This window comes from Diplotaxodon limnothrissa, linkage group LG7 (genome assembly GCF_057381915.1).
Source record: "Diplotaxodon limnothrissa isolate DT_005_m linkage group LG7, D_limnothrissa_male_GT1.1, whole genome shotgun sequence".
Classification (NCBI taxonomy): Eukaryota; Metazoa; Chordata; class Actinopteri; order Cichliformes; family Cichlidae; genus Diplotaxodon; species Diplotaxodon limnothrissa.
The window spans coordinates 70,271,919-70,286,500 of NC_140602.1; the positions used below are offsets into that span (position 1 = coordinate 70,271,919).

Consider the following 14,582-nt stretch of genomic DNA (forward strand, 5'->3'; position numbering starts at 1 on the left):
CCTCCAGCTTCTCATCAAACACCTGTTTCTGTCTTCTCCTCTCAGGGAGCAAAGATCATCCAGTCCTTCATGTGGTACCTGAACCCGCGGCAGGTGTTCGACCTGACGAAGGGCGGGCCCAAAGAGGGGTGAGACTGCCCACTCGTATCCTGTGACCTCTGACCTCACCGCTTCAGTTAGACCGAGCAGATCGTGGGGCAATGAGGATGAACTTTGACATCGTAACGGTTTGGCATTGTAAACTCAGCTGCTGTGCTAACCTTTGACCTTTAGTGGTGGTGCATCATGTTCTGGGGAGACGCGACGACCTGAAAAAGGTCCAAAAGAGACACGCAGAGAGCACAGGTAGCTCAGTGGATAGGAGGGCGGAGCCTAAATCGAATGAAGCTTAACTGATGAAAACCTGTCATGTGATTCCAACACTTGGGTCTTCTGTCCTGTCGCCCTCCCCTCACGCCCAGCTGGTCGCAGCAGATGGCCCCTCCCTGAGCCTGCTGGAGGTTTCTTCCTGTTAAAAGGAGTTTTTCCTTCCCGCTGTCGCCGAGTGGGCCTGGACATGCACTGGCTTCAGCAGGAACACGTCTGGCACTGCGGGATTTGATTCCCTGCCGTTGTAGTGTGTTACTGATGGTGACCTTTGTTACTTTGGTCCCAGCTCTCTGCAGGTCATTCACCAGGTCCCCCCGTGTGGTTCTGGGATCTTTGCTCACCGTTCTCATGATCATTTTGACCCCACGGGATGAGATCTTGCGTGGAGCCCCAGATCGAGGGAGATTATCAGTGGTCTTGTATGTCTTCCATTTTCTGATGATTGCTCCCACAGTTGATTTTTTCACACCAAGCTGCTTGCCTATTGTAGATTCACTCTTCCCAGTCTGGTGCAGGTCTACAATACTTTTCCTGGTGTCCTTCGAAAGCTCTTTGGTCTTGGCCATGGCGGAGTTTGGAGTCTGACTGTTTGAGGCTGTGGACAGGTGTCTTTTATACAGATGATGAGTTCAAACAGGTGCCATTCATACAGGTAACGAGTGGGGGACAGAAAAGCTTCTTACAGAAGACGTTACAGGTCTGTGAGAGCCAGAGATTTTCCTTGTTTGAGGTGACCAAATACTTATTTTCCACCCTGATTTACCAATAAATTCTTTACAAATCCTACCATGTGGATTCATGGATTTTTTTTCACATTCTGTCTCTCACAGTTGAAGTGTACCTCTGGTGCAAATTACTGACCTCTGTCATCATTTTAAGTGGGGGAACTTGCACAATCGGTGGCTGACTAAATACTTTTTTGCCCCACTGTAAAATGGACTGAGGCTGTCAGATAGATAGATCCAGCGCAGCACCTGCGATACCTACAGCGCGCTCTAATCGTGTCACCACCGCTTCACCCTGCACTCCCTCAGTGGCCTTAGATTTGTTGGCCTCTCTCCATCCGTTCAGTTCATTCTAAACTGAAAAGAAACTCTAACAACGCTTCAGCGTACGATTTTGTTCTTTGTTCTCATATGTGCAGTCTGCCTCCACCTTCCTCCCTCAGCTTCCTCCTCTGTCCTGCACTCACATTTTAAAATCTGTCGTGTTTCCTGCAGGCTGGAGCTGTACGCCAAAGTGCCCAACCTGCGGATCCTGGCCTGCGGGGGGGACGGCACCGTGAGTCACAGACGCTTTATTCCTCACCAGTATTTAACCAACAGATGATGGTTTGTCATCAGCGTGTCTGTGTGTGTGCAGGTGGGGTGGATCCTGTCTGTTTTGGATCAGCTGAAGCTCCGCCCTCAGCCTCCTGTGGCCATCCTGCCACTGGGGACTGGCAACGACCTGGCAAGGACTCTGAACTGGGGAGGAGTAAGTTAGTTCCACCACCACTTCTGATCATTTCCAGTTTGTTCTCATTCTTGGGCTCCAGAACAGCTTTGCATGGTTCACAGTCAGAATAATCTTTCTTTTCATGACACCGGGCCTCAGTGTAGCTGCTCCGTCTGAAGCACGCCACTTTAGCCCCTCCAGGCCCCTGAAATACGTCCTGTCTCCATCCTGTCATCCTGTTGGTCAGCCTCGGTTGTTTTTAAATGTGCTTTATAAATAAACTTGACTTGACTTGACTTGACTGTCACCCCCAACCGGCACACGGCTGCCCTGATCCTGGTTCTGCTGGAGGTTTCTTCCTGTTAGAAGGAAAGGGAGTTTTTCTTTCCCACTGTGGCCAAAGTGCTTGCTCACAGTCTGATTATTGGGGTGTTCTCTGTGCTTTACCTTACAATATAAGGCGCCTGCGATTTGTTGCAACATAAATAAAATTGAATTGAATATCATTTAAAGATGAACGTATGAGTACAGGTGTTATGGAAATTAGCTGTGGGGACCAACAGTTTTTAACATGGGACTGACTCACTGCTGCCTCTGCTGGGCGTCAGAAGAACTGCAGGTTGTTCTGTGAAGGTTCATAAAAATTCAGCTTAATCATAAAAGTGGAGAAGCTTCACTGCAGTTTAACGCTGAAGCACGTTCACTCAGAGGACTCGTGTAAGAAAATCGTCACTGTGGATCATTGTGTGAACGCTGCTTCTTCTTCTGTGAAAATAGGAGCCAGCGTTGCTCCTTGTGTAACTCGTCCTCTTCCTCTTCTTCTCCCAGGGCTACACCGACGAACCGATAACGAAGATCCTCTCGCACGTGGAGGACGGCAACATCGTGCAGCTGGACCGATGGAACCTGAACGTGGAGGCAAACCCAGAGGCGCGGCCCGAGGACCGGGACGAACACCAGACAGACAAGGTGAGTTTAACGCCCACCTGCGAGAGCCGACGCCCACCCGAGGAGGATCTGACGGTCCGTTTCATTCTGCTGCTTCCTTTCAGCTCCCCATCGACGTCTTCAACAACTACTTCAGTCTGGGCTTCGACGCTCACGTCACGCTGGGCTTCCATGAATCCAGAGGTCAGTACGCTCACAGGCGCGTCCTGAAATCCACCATCATGTCTTTGATAGTTGAGCTGTCCCCTCCCCCTGACAGCGTGTCCACGGCTGGTTTAATAAAAGATGCACGATGACTGTGCCACAGTTTGCATCCGTACTTTAAAATGGTTCTAGCACCAAACCTGTTCCCACACGCTGAAGAACAAACAAAAACGGGGACAGGGCGCCCCCTTGTGGAGCATGACTCTCTAACAGGATTATTACTGATGTAAAGAGACTCCGGCATGACGCCGCTCCACGTTTGTAGGTTAACAAGTTATGAAGAGCGAGTGTGGCTGTGGCGTCCTCCGCTCCTCTGTGGGGCATTCAAATAACACAGATAATAAGTTAATGGAGCCCTGCGACAGACTGGCGACCTGTCCAGGGTGTACCCCGCCTCTCGCCCTATGACAGCTGGGATAGGCTCCAGCGCCCCCCGTGACCCTGAAAAGGATAAGCGGAAGCGAATGGATGGATGGATGGAATAAGTTAATGGCTAAAATGCCAAAGCAGTAAAGAAGCCGGTCCTGCTGGGTGTCTCTTCCTGCTAAAAGGACCTTCTTCTGCCCCACTGTCGCAAAGTGTGGAAGCAGGACGGGACAAGAACCCGGGCCGATGAGGTCGAAGGTTTTACCCTCTGTCAGGCTGGACATCTCAAAGGTCAGGGGTCAATAAAGTCAGAAATACAGAACTCATTCCCGTTTCTTCTGGGTCGGGATCGAATCGCTCGGATCGATGTTCAGCACACGAGCTGGCTCTGTACTCGAGTACTCTGCAGGCTCTTCTTCGTGGGCGGCTTTTACAGCGGGACGTTCATGTGTTGACTGAGGGCCCAAAGCAGAGACTGCCAGCTTTGATTCAAAGTCTGTGCAGACAGACGCGTTACCGCGAGGACGTCTTACGACTTTGTGTCTGAGACTGGGAATATAGAAACGAGATGACCACAAAGACAAATGAGGAAGTGAAAACTGCTTAACGACATCTCACCAACCAGCCGTCAAAGATCCCTCATACTGATCTTTGATTGGCTGATAGTCTTCCAAGCACCGGTCGCTCGCCGTCAGCCTGTGACCCAGCGTGTAGAATGAGTTTGACCTGAGAGTACGCAGCTCTGCGATGGGCCGTTTAATCACCTTTCGAACCGGCGGTGACACACAGGAAACTGCCACAGGTGTGGCAGGTCCACAGGTGTGGCAGGTCCACAGGTGTGGCATTCAGGGTGGCAGCTCGAATCCTCCTCTGATCAGAGTGACTCAGCTGGGAGTAAAATCCCACTCCTCCAACAGACGGGAATGTTGGATTTAAAACCTCCTGTAACCTTTGACCTCTCGTGTTGTTTATCAGCTTTGTAGCAGAGCTGAGTTACAGCGCTGTCTTTACCATTGCTGTACTTTCACTGGTTAGAAATGTAACTTCCTGTTTCTTCACAGGAAGTCAGCAGCCTGTCAGGGGGCTCTGTACTCTGGGTGACGCTCACTCCCCCTACAGGCTAGAGAACAGCGGTGCACGGAGCCAGTTTCACACCTGTGAGCTGGTACCTGTGTCTCTACACAATAAAAGGCTTTCACTAGTTTCCAGGCCTACTCAGAACATCTGGACTCATCAGCAGTATTTTTCCTGCACCTTTAATCTTCTTCCAGGACCATAAAACATCCGCTAACAGCTGTTTATGTCTCATGTGATCATTAAAAATCTGACCAGAATCAAATCCTGTGAAATGAGTCCAGCTGTGTGGTTTGGGGGGGGGGGTCGGTGCTGTGGGGTCTGTTTCAAACTGTTGCTTTGATCTTTTCAGAGGCGAACCCCGAGAAGTTTAACAGCCGCTTCAGGAATAAGATGTTCTACGCAGGGGTGAGTGTGTCCTCGTGCGGCTGCTGTGCTGGTCGTTCACACGTAAACATGTTTCTAATGTGCGTGCGTGTGTGTTTCAGACAGCCTTCTCAGACTTTCTGAGCGGGAGCTCCAAAGACCTCGCCAAGCACATCAGAGTGGTGGTGAGTCGGGCTGAAAAGCTTAAACACACGTGTGACTGAGCGTCGTTACAGGTGAGCGAGCTCGTTACGGCCGATGAGTGCCAGTCAGTGCCTGTGATGCACCGCAGCATGAATGCATGGACTGTGGATAAAGATGGCTGTAGCCGCACTAACACCACCCGCTGGGATGTGGCGTTTGAATCTTGAGTTTCTGGGTTTTTTGGAGCGACACGTGATGACATTTGAACGAGAGAGTTTCTCAAGCCTCTGCAGCTCACGGCTGTGGCAGGAAGCACGCGGAGCAGCGCGCTCCTTTATAAATCCTCGTTTCCTTCCTCCTCAGTGTGACGGGACGGACCTCACAGCCAAAGTCCAGGACCTGAAGCTGCAGTGTCTGCTCTTCCTCAACATCCCCAGGTACGTCTTCAGCCTGGTAACAAACATCTTCCACATGCACACCGTCTCCCTCGGTGGAACCCAGCCAGTAGATAAACTGGAAATGCTGTGTTAAAGTACGAGTGCGCGCTTGGTTTGTCTACCTGCTGCAGGTACTGTGCTGGCACCACGCCGTGGGGCAACCCCAGCGAACATCAGGACTTTGAGCCTCAGCGGCATGACGACGGCTGCATCGAGGTCATCGGCTTCACCATGACGTCTCTGGTGAGCGTGCAGCCTGACAAACACCACATCAGACCACACCGCGCCCCGTCACAGACATACGTTTACTGATGTAAACGCTCGTTTGGTCCAGTTAAATCTTTGCTCGTTTGTCTGCAGGCCACCCTCCAGGTGGGCGGTCATGGCGAACGCCTCCACCAGTGTAAGGAAGTGACCCTCACCACCTTTAAGTCCATCCCCATGCAGGTGGACGGCGAGCCCTGCAAGCTGGCACCGTCCGTCATTCACATCAGTCTGCGCAACCAGGCCAACATGGTGCAGAAGGCCAAGAGGAGGATCTCCATGCCCCATCTCAATGAGTACGTCTGGTGTGCGCACTGACCGACCTTTCATTGGTCGCTCAGTAGATTCCTTTGCTCTCATTGGCAGTCGCAGTAACAGGAAGTACTGAGCAGACTGTCATAGCTGCTATTAGCGATGGAGTCCACAGGGCTCGCTTCAGCCCACTTCTATTTACGCTGTAGATAAATACCATCACGCGTATGCAGATGATGCAAGCGGCTTAAATGAATCAGATGATCTCAGTTCGTGTTCGGTGACTGAATGATGGCGTGCTTGTGTGCAGTCAGCAGCCCGTTCCAGAGAAGCTCCAGATCAGGGTGAACCGGATCAGCATGGCGGCGTACGAGGCCCTGCATTATGACAAAGATCAGCTGAAGGAGGCGTGTAAGTGTGAAGGACTGGTTATCTGCAAAGTAGCAGCAGTGCTTCCAGTCAAATGCATGTTTAACTGTGTTTACTGTGTTTGGGGCACGTTGGTTTCATCGGACTGGGAACCTGCTGGTTCAGTCCTCAAACCAGTTACTGTTGATGGTCTTTAAAGTGCCTCAGTGAAAGAGACAGACTGTTTCCACTATCACGAGTCACTTGTTGTTATTTCAAAGCAGAAACCAAGCACATGCTGCACGTTTCTCACTTTGACCTTTATGTTTCCTGGAGCTTTGCCGCTGGGAGTCATCACCGTCCCCGGAGACAGCGATCTGGAGACCTGCCGCCTGCACATCGACCGTCTGCAGGACAACCTGGAGCAGGTACAGCGTTGTGGGCAGGAGGAGTAATCATTAATCTACTGATTCATATTTAAAAGACTGCAGAATGACACAGATACCTGGCAGCTTTTATATGAGAATATAAGAGCTGACGTGAGCCGACCGACTTAATTGTGACGTGTTGGCAATTTAAAAATGAGACGACCTTTAGCGCTCAGACTGCGATCGTTGGGACAGGTTACCTGTCACCTGTGAAATCACCTCACCATCCACAGGCTGGGGGGTTTAGTCGACCTCTACGTGCAACTGTTTGCCAAAAGCAAAAAAACTGCAGATCCTTCCTCCATCGTACTTCCTGCGGTGCGAGCGACCCGTCGGGCTGCTCTGAGAGGGTGAAACTTGTCACGGCGTGACACATCAGACACTGATAGCGAGGAGCATCAGGGCGCGGTGTAAGGGGAAGTGGCTGACTGTGTTGTTTGTAATAAACCTCAGCTGTGACCCAACACCAACCGAGAAAAGCTGCACAGACGAACAGCAGCTCGCCGTCCTGCAGCACGAGTGTGCCATCGGTCAGGAGAGGCGGGGCTCTCGGTACGAAGAGTCTGATGGAGGCTCTCACTGTTATTTGATTACATTTGGACAGTTTCCCTCTGCTCCTCCCGTGAAATGTAAAAGTGAGTCTGTGGTGTCGGCTCTGTGCGGCGGTGCCTTTCACGCTTCTCTTTCTGCTCCTCCAGGACGGCGAGGCGATGAAAGGCGAGAGTCTGTCCTCACACAAGCTCTCCATGAAGTGGTGCTTCCTCGACTGTAAGTCCAAGCCGACCTCCTCCGTTCGCACACAGACCCCGACCTGCCCAAACGCGCTCTCTTTGTCTTTCAGGCACGACGGCGGATCGTTTCTACAGGATCGACCGGGCTCAGGTAGGAACGCAGCAGAGAAGCACCTTTACTGTGGCGAGGTGGAGTCGCACATCCATGCTTTTCTATGTCTGAGTGCGTCCACGGATGATGGATGCAGACGGGAATCGAACCGCCGGCCTTCAGATTAGCAGACTGCACCTGCTGATTGGTGCAGCTTTCTTTCTTCTGGCAGTGATGATGGATGAGCTGCAGCCAGGTGTGTCCTGATGTGTCATTTGTTTCAGGAGCACCTGAACTACGTGACGGAGATCTCTCAGGAGGAGCTCTACATCCTGGACCCGGAGCTGGTCTCCAAGGAGACGGTGGGCACCTCCCCCAGCATGCCCGACCTGGTGGACTCGGAGGAGCACCAAGACCAGCAGTTCGCCTTCCCCTGCTCGCCGCCCTCCCCCACCTCCCCTACCTCGTCACACAGGTGAGAGAAGATGTGATCTACGGGGACCGAACAGTTTGTGTGTTTACCTTAACTCGCTGCTGCCTCTGCTGGATGTCAGAGGAACTGCAGGTTTTCGCCCTGAAATAAGCTCCTGGTGTTTGAAGTGCCGTTTCCATGGAGCTGCTCGTCCCTCTGCTCCCCGCTGGGACGCCGCCGCCACTCGAATCACGATCAGAAATCAATCATGGGGGGCAGGAATAAAAACAGCGCTGTGTTTGTTTCAGATCCCGAGATCAGAGGAAGAGGATCTCCAGCGACAGCTCCGTGGTCGATGCTTTGACTCAGAGCGCCTCTAAGACCGCCCTCTGCAGGTAGCAACACGCACTCGCACACCTGCTGCTGGAGGAAGTGTTCAGATCCTGTAGAGTCAGCTGATACTCGGGTCCGCTCAGTGAAATCTGTTTGATATCTGTAAACACAAATAACAGGAATGAGCAGTTTAAATGTGAATACTTCGTTCCATGAGAGCGCCCCCTGCTGGCTCGACCACTGCGCTGTCTGCTTTTTTTCACGGCACAGTGGTCCCACGCCTGCATTAATAACAGACTGTATATAAACGATGGACGCCGCCTGCAGTCTAAGTGACGTCCAGGAGGGGGCGACTCCTCTGGTCTGTGAGATAACGATCGCTGATCTTTGACTCAGTGATTTTGGTCCCGTCAGAGCCGAATAGGAGCAGGGGAGGGTTCAGGGCGGGGCTTGAGCCTGCAGTGTCCCTCGGACCTACGTCCATCTTTTATTAAGAGTCTACTAACATTAATACATCAAATTTGTACGTTTTAAATTGGCACTTTGAACATTTTATCCCCATGAAGGCTTTGATGCTGCAGTTTGTGGTAGACTCATGTGCCCACATCGTTCTCGTCAGACTGGCTGAAAGAAGCTTCGTGTTTCCTTCACTCCTTCGTTGAGGTTGATGCTTTGTTAAGTCGTACAAAGTTCCTGTATTAAACCCAACACCAGTCCAGATGTGCCATGTGACCGGCGTGTGAATGCGCCCTCGTGTCCACATGCCGGTGCTGTTTGTTTTCCATGTGCTGCCGCTGACTCACCTGTCACCTGTCCATGTTGTCTGTGATCTAAAGGCGAGGAGCAAAGATTATCAATGTGCATCGCTCCAACACAGCCGCGGCTGATTTCAGACCCGTCATTAGGTACGACTCCACCTGCTTCCTGTCTGCTGTTTCTCTGAAGCTCCTCATCATCCACACACACACACACACACACACACACACACACACACACACACACACACACACACCTGCCAACATTTCAGCTTCACAGCTTTTTTTGTGCCTGGTTTGTGATGTCATGGTGATGTCAGGTTGTTAGCCAATAAGAACAGCCCAGCCTCCTCCTCTTTAACGCTAATGAGAGCCATAATTTACATAATGAGTGACATCAGCGCCCCCTCCTGGACATTCATCATAATATCAGAAGCCATGTCCATCTTTATTATACAGTCTGTGGCCTGAGGTGCTTTGGCGTCTGTTTGTGCAGCTCTCTGATTGGCTGTGGCTCTGCAGAATAAAAACACGCAGCTTAACTGCAAGACACCGCAGGTGCTCAGAACGCTCGCTGTAATGCAAGACCATAACGAGAGCGTCCCTGCTGCACAGACTCAGACCTGGCTGACACACAGTGACAGATTAGCTGTGCGTGTGCAGCGGTTTGATCCCAGGAGGACACGCACAGACGTGCAGGCGTGACACCCCTCATGATGTCTCGGTGCGAGAAGAAACTGTTCACGAGGCGGGCGGCTTTCAAAGCCCCCGATTGTCCCGATCACCCTGCACCTCAGATTTAAGCTCCTCCCTCTGTCACATGACAATCTGATGACCTCCTATCTGTGTCTTCTCTCACCGACAGACCTCCTGCTGCTACCTCACACGACCCTGAAAAAGGTAAAAACCCTCCTCCTCCTCAGTTCTGCTGTTGAACACTGTGAGTCTTCAGCGTCAGTTCCAGCGTTTGTCCAGCAGAGGGAGCTGACAGGCTGTGTTCTGGACTCTGCTGCGTGAATTTAAAGTGAAAACAAGTGTAACCTTGTGTCTGTTTCCTGCTCTTCAGATGCAGAGCTGATCAGCTGCATCAAGAAGGAAAACCTGGACCGGGTGAGTGTGGACGTATTGATCGTTACGAGTATTGATTTCTGATTGAGGAAAGCGGTTTACTGAGCATGTGCACTTTGGAACAAATCGCTGTATTTGTTGTGCAGCTCCGAGAGCTCCACCAACAGGGGGCGGACCTCCTGCTGCAAGACGGAGACGGCTGCACGCTGCTGCATCACGCCGTGGAGGCCGGCTGCAAAGACATCGTCAAGTACCTCGTCGACAGCGGTGAGCGAATCGTTTGTATATAAAGGCTAAACGTTAAGAAACCTGATTCTGATGACTGAGTGTGCAAAGACGGCTGAGGCTGCTGTGGTATTTCCACTCTGCGACCGAGCCGCCAGCCTCACGCCACGCTGCTCCTCCTTTATTACACTCGGCTCGTCCTCGGGACGAGTTCTTCGACTCCTCAGATAACGGTCAGGAGAGAGCTGCCATACCTGATCCGTGATCTAGAGAAACGCTCGCGTTTTAGGGCGTTTCTGGAGGTTCTCATCAGAAACTAGAAGCAAAGTACGAACTAGAAAGTTTCAGTCACTGAAGTAAGAATCTAAACTTGTGTAGTTGGACCTTGTCATCTCCGAGCTCGTCACCCTGAGACGCCTCACTCTCACGTCCTGCCCGTTGCTGTAGCTCTCGTATGTGAGCCCTGAGCTGCTCCTCTTCGTCCCCAGCAGCAGGTGATCGTGCACACAGGTGTAGCTTCTTTGTGGGGTCAAATCAGGTCGTACGAACGTGGAAACAGGGAACGAGGAGTCGATCCACTTCGACTGTCCAGTCACAAACTCGAGCTGCTCCTCGTAGCATCACGTGCTGTTGCCGCCACATTAAAGCGCTCTGATGTTCGTCTGTGATGATGACTCTGTTTGTCTCGCTGCTTTCAGTGCCCACGTCCCACCTGGATGTCACCGAGAAAGAGACGTGAGTCAGCTTCTCCTCCATTCGATTCCTCTCCTGCTGGACGAGGCTCGGCGCCTTCATGTGCGTTTTCGTTCTTGTTTCTTTCAGAGGGGAGACGGCGCTCCATAAAGCCGCCACTTCCTGTCAGAGGAGCATCTGTAAATACCTGGTGGAGGCCGGAGCGTCGCTCATGAAGACAGACCTACAGGTAAAGCAGGAGATACTTCGTGTCCATGCTTCCATAGAGATTGAAAATGTGACGTCATTAAGGGGTAAAACCGCAAAGGATTCTGGGAACTCGTGGCAAGAGGTACTAGCCCACGCAGGCTTTCAATTGAAATCAGTCACACAGCGATAAAAAGAAACACAAAATGGCAGGAAGCTGTTGCATTATTAACTGCAATAGCCGGTTTTATTTTGAAAAATGTGTGATCTGGTTTCCTGCCCTCCTCGCCTGCTCTAGTTAATAGCAGGTCGAGCGTGTTAGGAGTGTGGCGTTCCTTTCCTGCGCTGGAAGCATGAAGACACTTAAAGTCCCACTCCAGGTGTTTCACCCACTCAGACCCCACAGCAGCATCCGTTATAAACCCTGCTGGAGGGCGGCGAGGAGCGAGTGGAACTCTGACAATCTGGACAATCGAAGCTTTTGAAGACGCTCCGTTGCCAGAGTGTAACGGGAAAAACAACAAAGCTTTTAAAATGTACTTTGCATCCGTACAAAAGCAGAACGTTATCTGGTGACGCAGGTACAGCAGGCGGCGCAGCGCCTCCTGCTGGCTGAGTGAGCAACAGCGCGGCTCGGGGTGAAGCTGCATTATGTTTGCAGCGGCGCCCTGAGCTTAGAGATGACAGCCGGGCCTTCGCCATCCGTGCACGGTGTGTGTGTGTGTGTGTGTGTGTTTAGAGTTCAGGTTTCTGCTTGTGAATGAGGCCCAGTGTCTGAAGCTGAACATCAGCTGTGCCAGAGCGGAGCAGGAGCTTAATAAGAGACGAATCAACATGAAGCAGCGCATGCGTCTGCAAATCACGATGTGGCGTCCCAGCTGCTGCTCTGCGCTGGTTGGTTCCTTCGTGCGCTCCGTTTTGTGCTCGTGGACACAAAGAATGTGAGTTGGTGTGATCGGTCGAGCTTCCCGCTGCACGAAGCCGTTTGCGTGTCGTTCTCAGGCGCAGTGACGGCCACCGGCCGGAGCACAGCCACCGCGCTCTAAATGGATCTCCAGCAGTATTTGACCCACTTCTATAAAGTGATTAATGTTGTGTGTCACTGAGAAACGAATCGCCGCGGGATCCCCCGGCCTCGCTCCGGCGCATACAAAAGGCCACGGCTCACCGTCGCCATGGTGAAGCCAGTGGTAACAGGAAGCAGCCCATAATCTGAGTTTCTCTTTGTCTTCTCCTGTCCAGAGGAGGAAAAGAGTTCATGTGTTATTTAGTGTCTAGATGCACCGAGCAGCTCGGAGCCTTCGCTCCTTCTGCTCTGCAGTTCGTCTGACGTCCAGCAGAGGCAGCGTGTTTGCAGCCTGATACACAAACTGTTCTCCAGAGATCATTTCCTCCTGCATTACGCCCGTTTTCATCACTCACCTGGATTAGAGGCGTGGCCTCTTTGGTGGACGGTGACCCAGGCGGCTGTAGTCTGCTCGGCTGAATCGCATCATGTGACCACTGATGTCCGCTGTGAGGTCACACTGAGAGTTTGATGAGTGAAATTTGAGGGTTTTATTTGCAGCTTATTGAAAGGTGACCGTGGAGGTAACGGAGCTGACGGTGGAGCCCGTCGGCTTTCTTAAAGCTCTGCTCGTCTCTTTCAGGGGGAGACTCCCAGGCAGCGCGCCGCCAACGCCAACGACCCGGAGCTGGCTGATTATCTGAAGAGCTGCCAGCATTACCAGATGATCCAGCGAGAGGACCAGGAGACGACCGTGTGACCTCCCGAACACCTCGCTCCTCCCGCCCTCCTTCGTATTTATCTGCGTCCTCTGCAGAGAGGCGCCGGGTCTCGGCGTAGACGGCAGCGTCGTGCTTCTTGTCTGCTGTGCGGGGGCAGGGCGAGTTATTGTTGTGTTTTTGTCCAAACGCCTGAAAATCCTCCAAAGTACCCAACGTAACAGCGTAAACGCGCCTGGACACTAAAACAAAGTCAAACTAGTTTCCTCTTCAGGCCACAAAGACTCTCAGATCTGGCTCAAACTGCATTTTGAATACGTCTTTATCGACTGAACATTAGCGCTCTGACCTCCGCGTGAAGACGTGCGACGGCGAACAGTGGCGGCTTTCATCCATCTGCAGCTGAACGCTTTCGCCGCATCACAGAAAAGCTGCAAGCGTGTCTTCTTTAAGCTTCTAGTGACCTTTTGGATGTATTTGTTTACTGGACAGAAATAAGTGTTTGGATATTTAACTTAGGCTCACTCAGCTTATTTATGAAGTCTTTGTAGAGATGTAACGGATTTTGTTTGTGATCAAACTGAACTTTAGAGATTTTAGTCACATACGAGCGTATTTCTTGTAACTTGTCACCTGACTGTAAAGCGCGATGCTTCCTGTGATGTGTGTAAATAGCTGAGACGCCCGGTAGACTGGTCAGTGTTGGAAACGTTAAGCTGAAGCTCTGCCAAAGCAGTCACGCCGTAGGATTAATAATCACCTTTAGATAGCAGGCAGGATGACATGATGCTGTATGATATTCAACTAATAACTGTTTGGTTTGATCATTTCTGAGTGACCTGCAATAAAGCATGTCAGCAACACTCTCCACGCCCATTTATTCCCATAAATAATCATTGGTTTGTTCATGTTTATGTTACTTCGTCCCTAAGAGGACCAGAAGTCTCGAGTAACAACAACAAAAACACAATCTCACGCTTTGTGCTGCATCCAGTGGGCGTCTGTTTCCTGTCAGCACTCACCTGTGGTTTTTAACCCCGCCTCCTCCTCAGGTGTCAGGCTGTCCCGTCACTGAAGAAAACACCACCTGTGTCAGCTTACCTGAGCCCGCAAGAACCAGAGCGCTGTCCCCAAAACCTGGGATGGGCTGAAGTCACTGCAGGTCTCACTGATAATGTGAAGTTTATTAAAAACATGATAATATTTTGAAGATACAGAACAAAGACACAACTTTTAAAAAGCCATTTGACAAAAATAAAACATAAGAAAGAGAAAAACCAACATGACAAAGAAAAAAATGCAACACAACAAACTGAGACGTTCAGCAGATCCAGACTTTGTCAGCACAGCCGGAAACGTCGACCTGCTCCCGGCACCAGGAACAGGAAACATGACGCAAGCTGGGCTGTTAACAGTAATTCAGCCGCTTCTTGAGCGGCGTTTGCAGCCTGAGGTTGGTGCTTCTGCCTCACCTGAGAGCCGTTAGCACCCAAACAGGAAAGGCCCTTCCATCAGCGTCCATCGTGGATCCTCTTTTATTTTCAGCGTGTGTGTTCCCCTCCGCATCAGCTGTCAGAAATGCTCAATGCTCTATCAGCCTTCTGCAGATGACGCCTGAAGGTGGCGCTGCACTCTGTCGGCCTCACGGAGGCCTGTAAAGCATTTCTGCTGGTTTTAAAACTCGATCATTGTGTTATTAGGTCGTTACTGATGAACAGCTCCTCGC

General features: G+C 51.4%; 1 protein-coding gene across 3 annotated transcripts in view; it reads left to right on the forward strand.

Moving 5' to 3' along the window:
• The window catches only part of dgkzb (diacylglycerol kinase, zeta b), an 18,162-nt gene extending 4,900 nt beyond the window's left edge, over positions 1-13,262 (forward strand). The window contains exons 11-33 of one of the 3 annotated variants that reach the window (XM_085358869.1): positions 46-128; positions 1,590-1,650; positions 1,732-1,845; positions 2,635-2,775; positions 2,859-2,937; positions 4,751-4,806; positions 4,887-4,949; positions 5,272-5,345; positions 5,477-5,588; positions 5,706-5,905; positions 6,172-6,272; positions 6,546-6,637; positions 7,336-7,405; positions 7,479-7,519; positions 7,744-7,934; positions 8,180-8,266; positions 9,041-9,109; positions 9,825-9,859; positions 10,026-10,069; positions 10,174-10,294; positions 10,951-10,987; positions 11,075-11,174; positions 12,781-13,262. In XM_085358869.1, the coding sequence (XP_085214995.1) occupies positions 46-128; positions 1,590-1,650; positions 1,732-1,845; positions 2,635-2,775; positions 2,859-2,937; positions 4,751-4,806; positions 4,887-4,949; positions 5,272-5,345; positions 5,477-5,588; positions 5,706-5,905; positions 6,172-6,272; positions 6,546-6,637; positions 7,336-7,405; positions 7,479-7,519; positions 7,744-7,934; positions 8,180-8,266; positions 9,041-9,109; positions 9,825-9,859; positions 10,026-10,069; positions 10,174-10,294; positions 10,951-10,987; positions 11,075-11,174; positions 12,781-12,897 (2,088 nt within the window). In that variant the 3' untranslated portion in view covers positions 12,898-13,262. The remainder of the gene's footprint in view (positions 1-45; positions 129-1,589; positions 1,651-1,731; positions 1,846-2,634; positions 2,776-2,858; positions 2,938-4,750; positions 4,807-4,886; positions 4,950-5,271; positions 5,346-5,476; positions 5,589-5,705; positions 5,906-6,171; positions 6,273-6,545; positions 6,638-7,335; positions 7,406-7,478; positions 7,520-7,743; positions 7,935-8,179; positions 8,267-9,040; positions 9,110-9,824; positions 9,860-10,025; positions 10,070-10,173; positions 10,295-10,950; positions 10,988-11,074; positions 11,175-12,780) is intronic. The other 2 variants (XM_085358870.1, XM_085358871.1) reach the window with 2 other exon arrangements.
• The last annotated feature ends 1,320 nt before the right edge of the window (positions 13,263-14,582 follow it).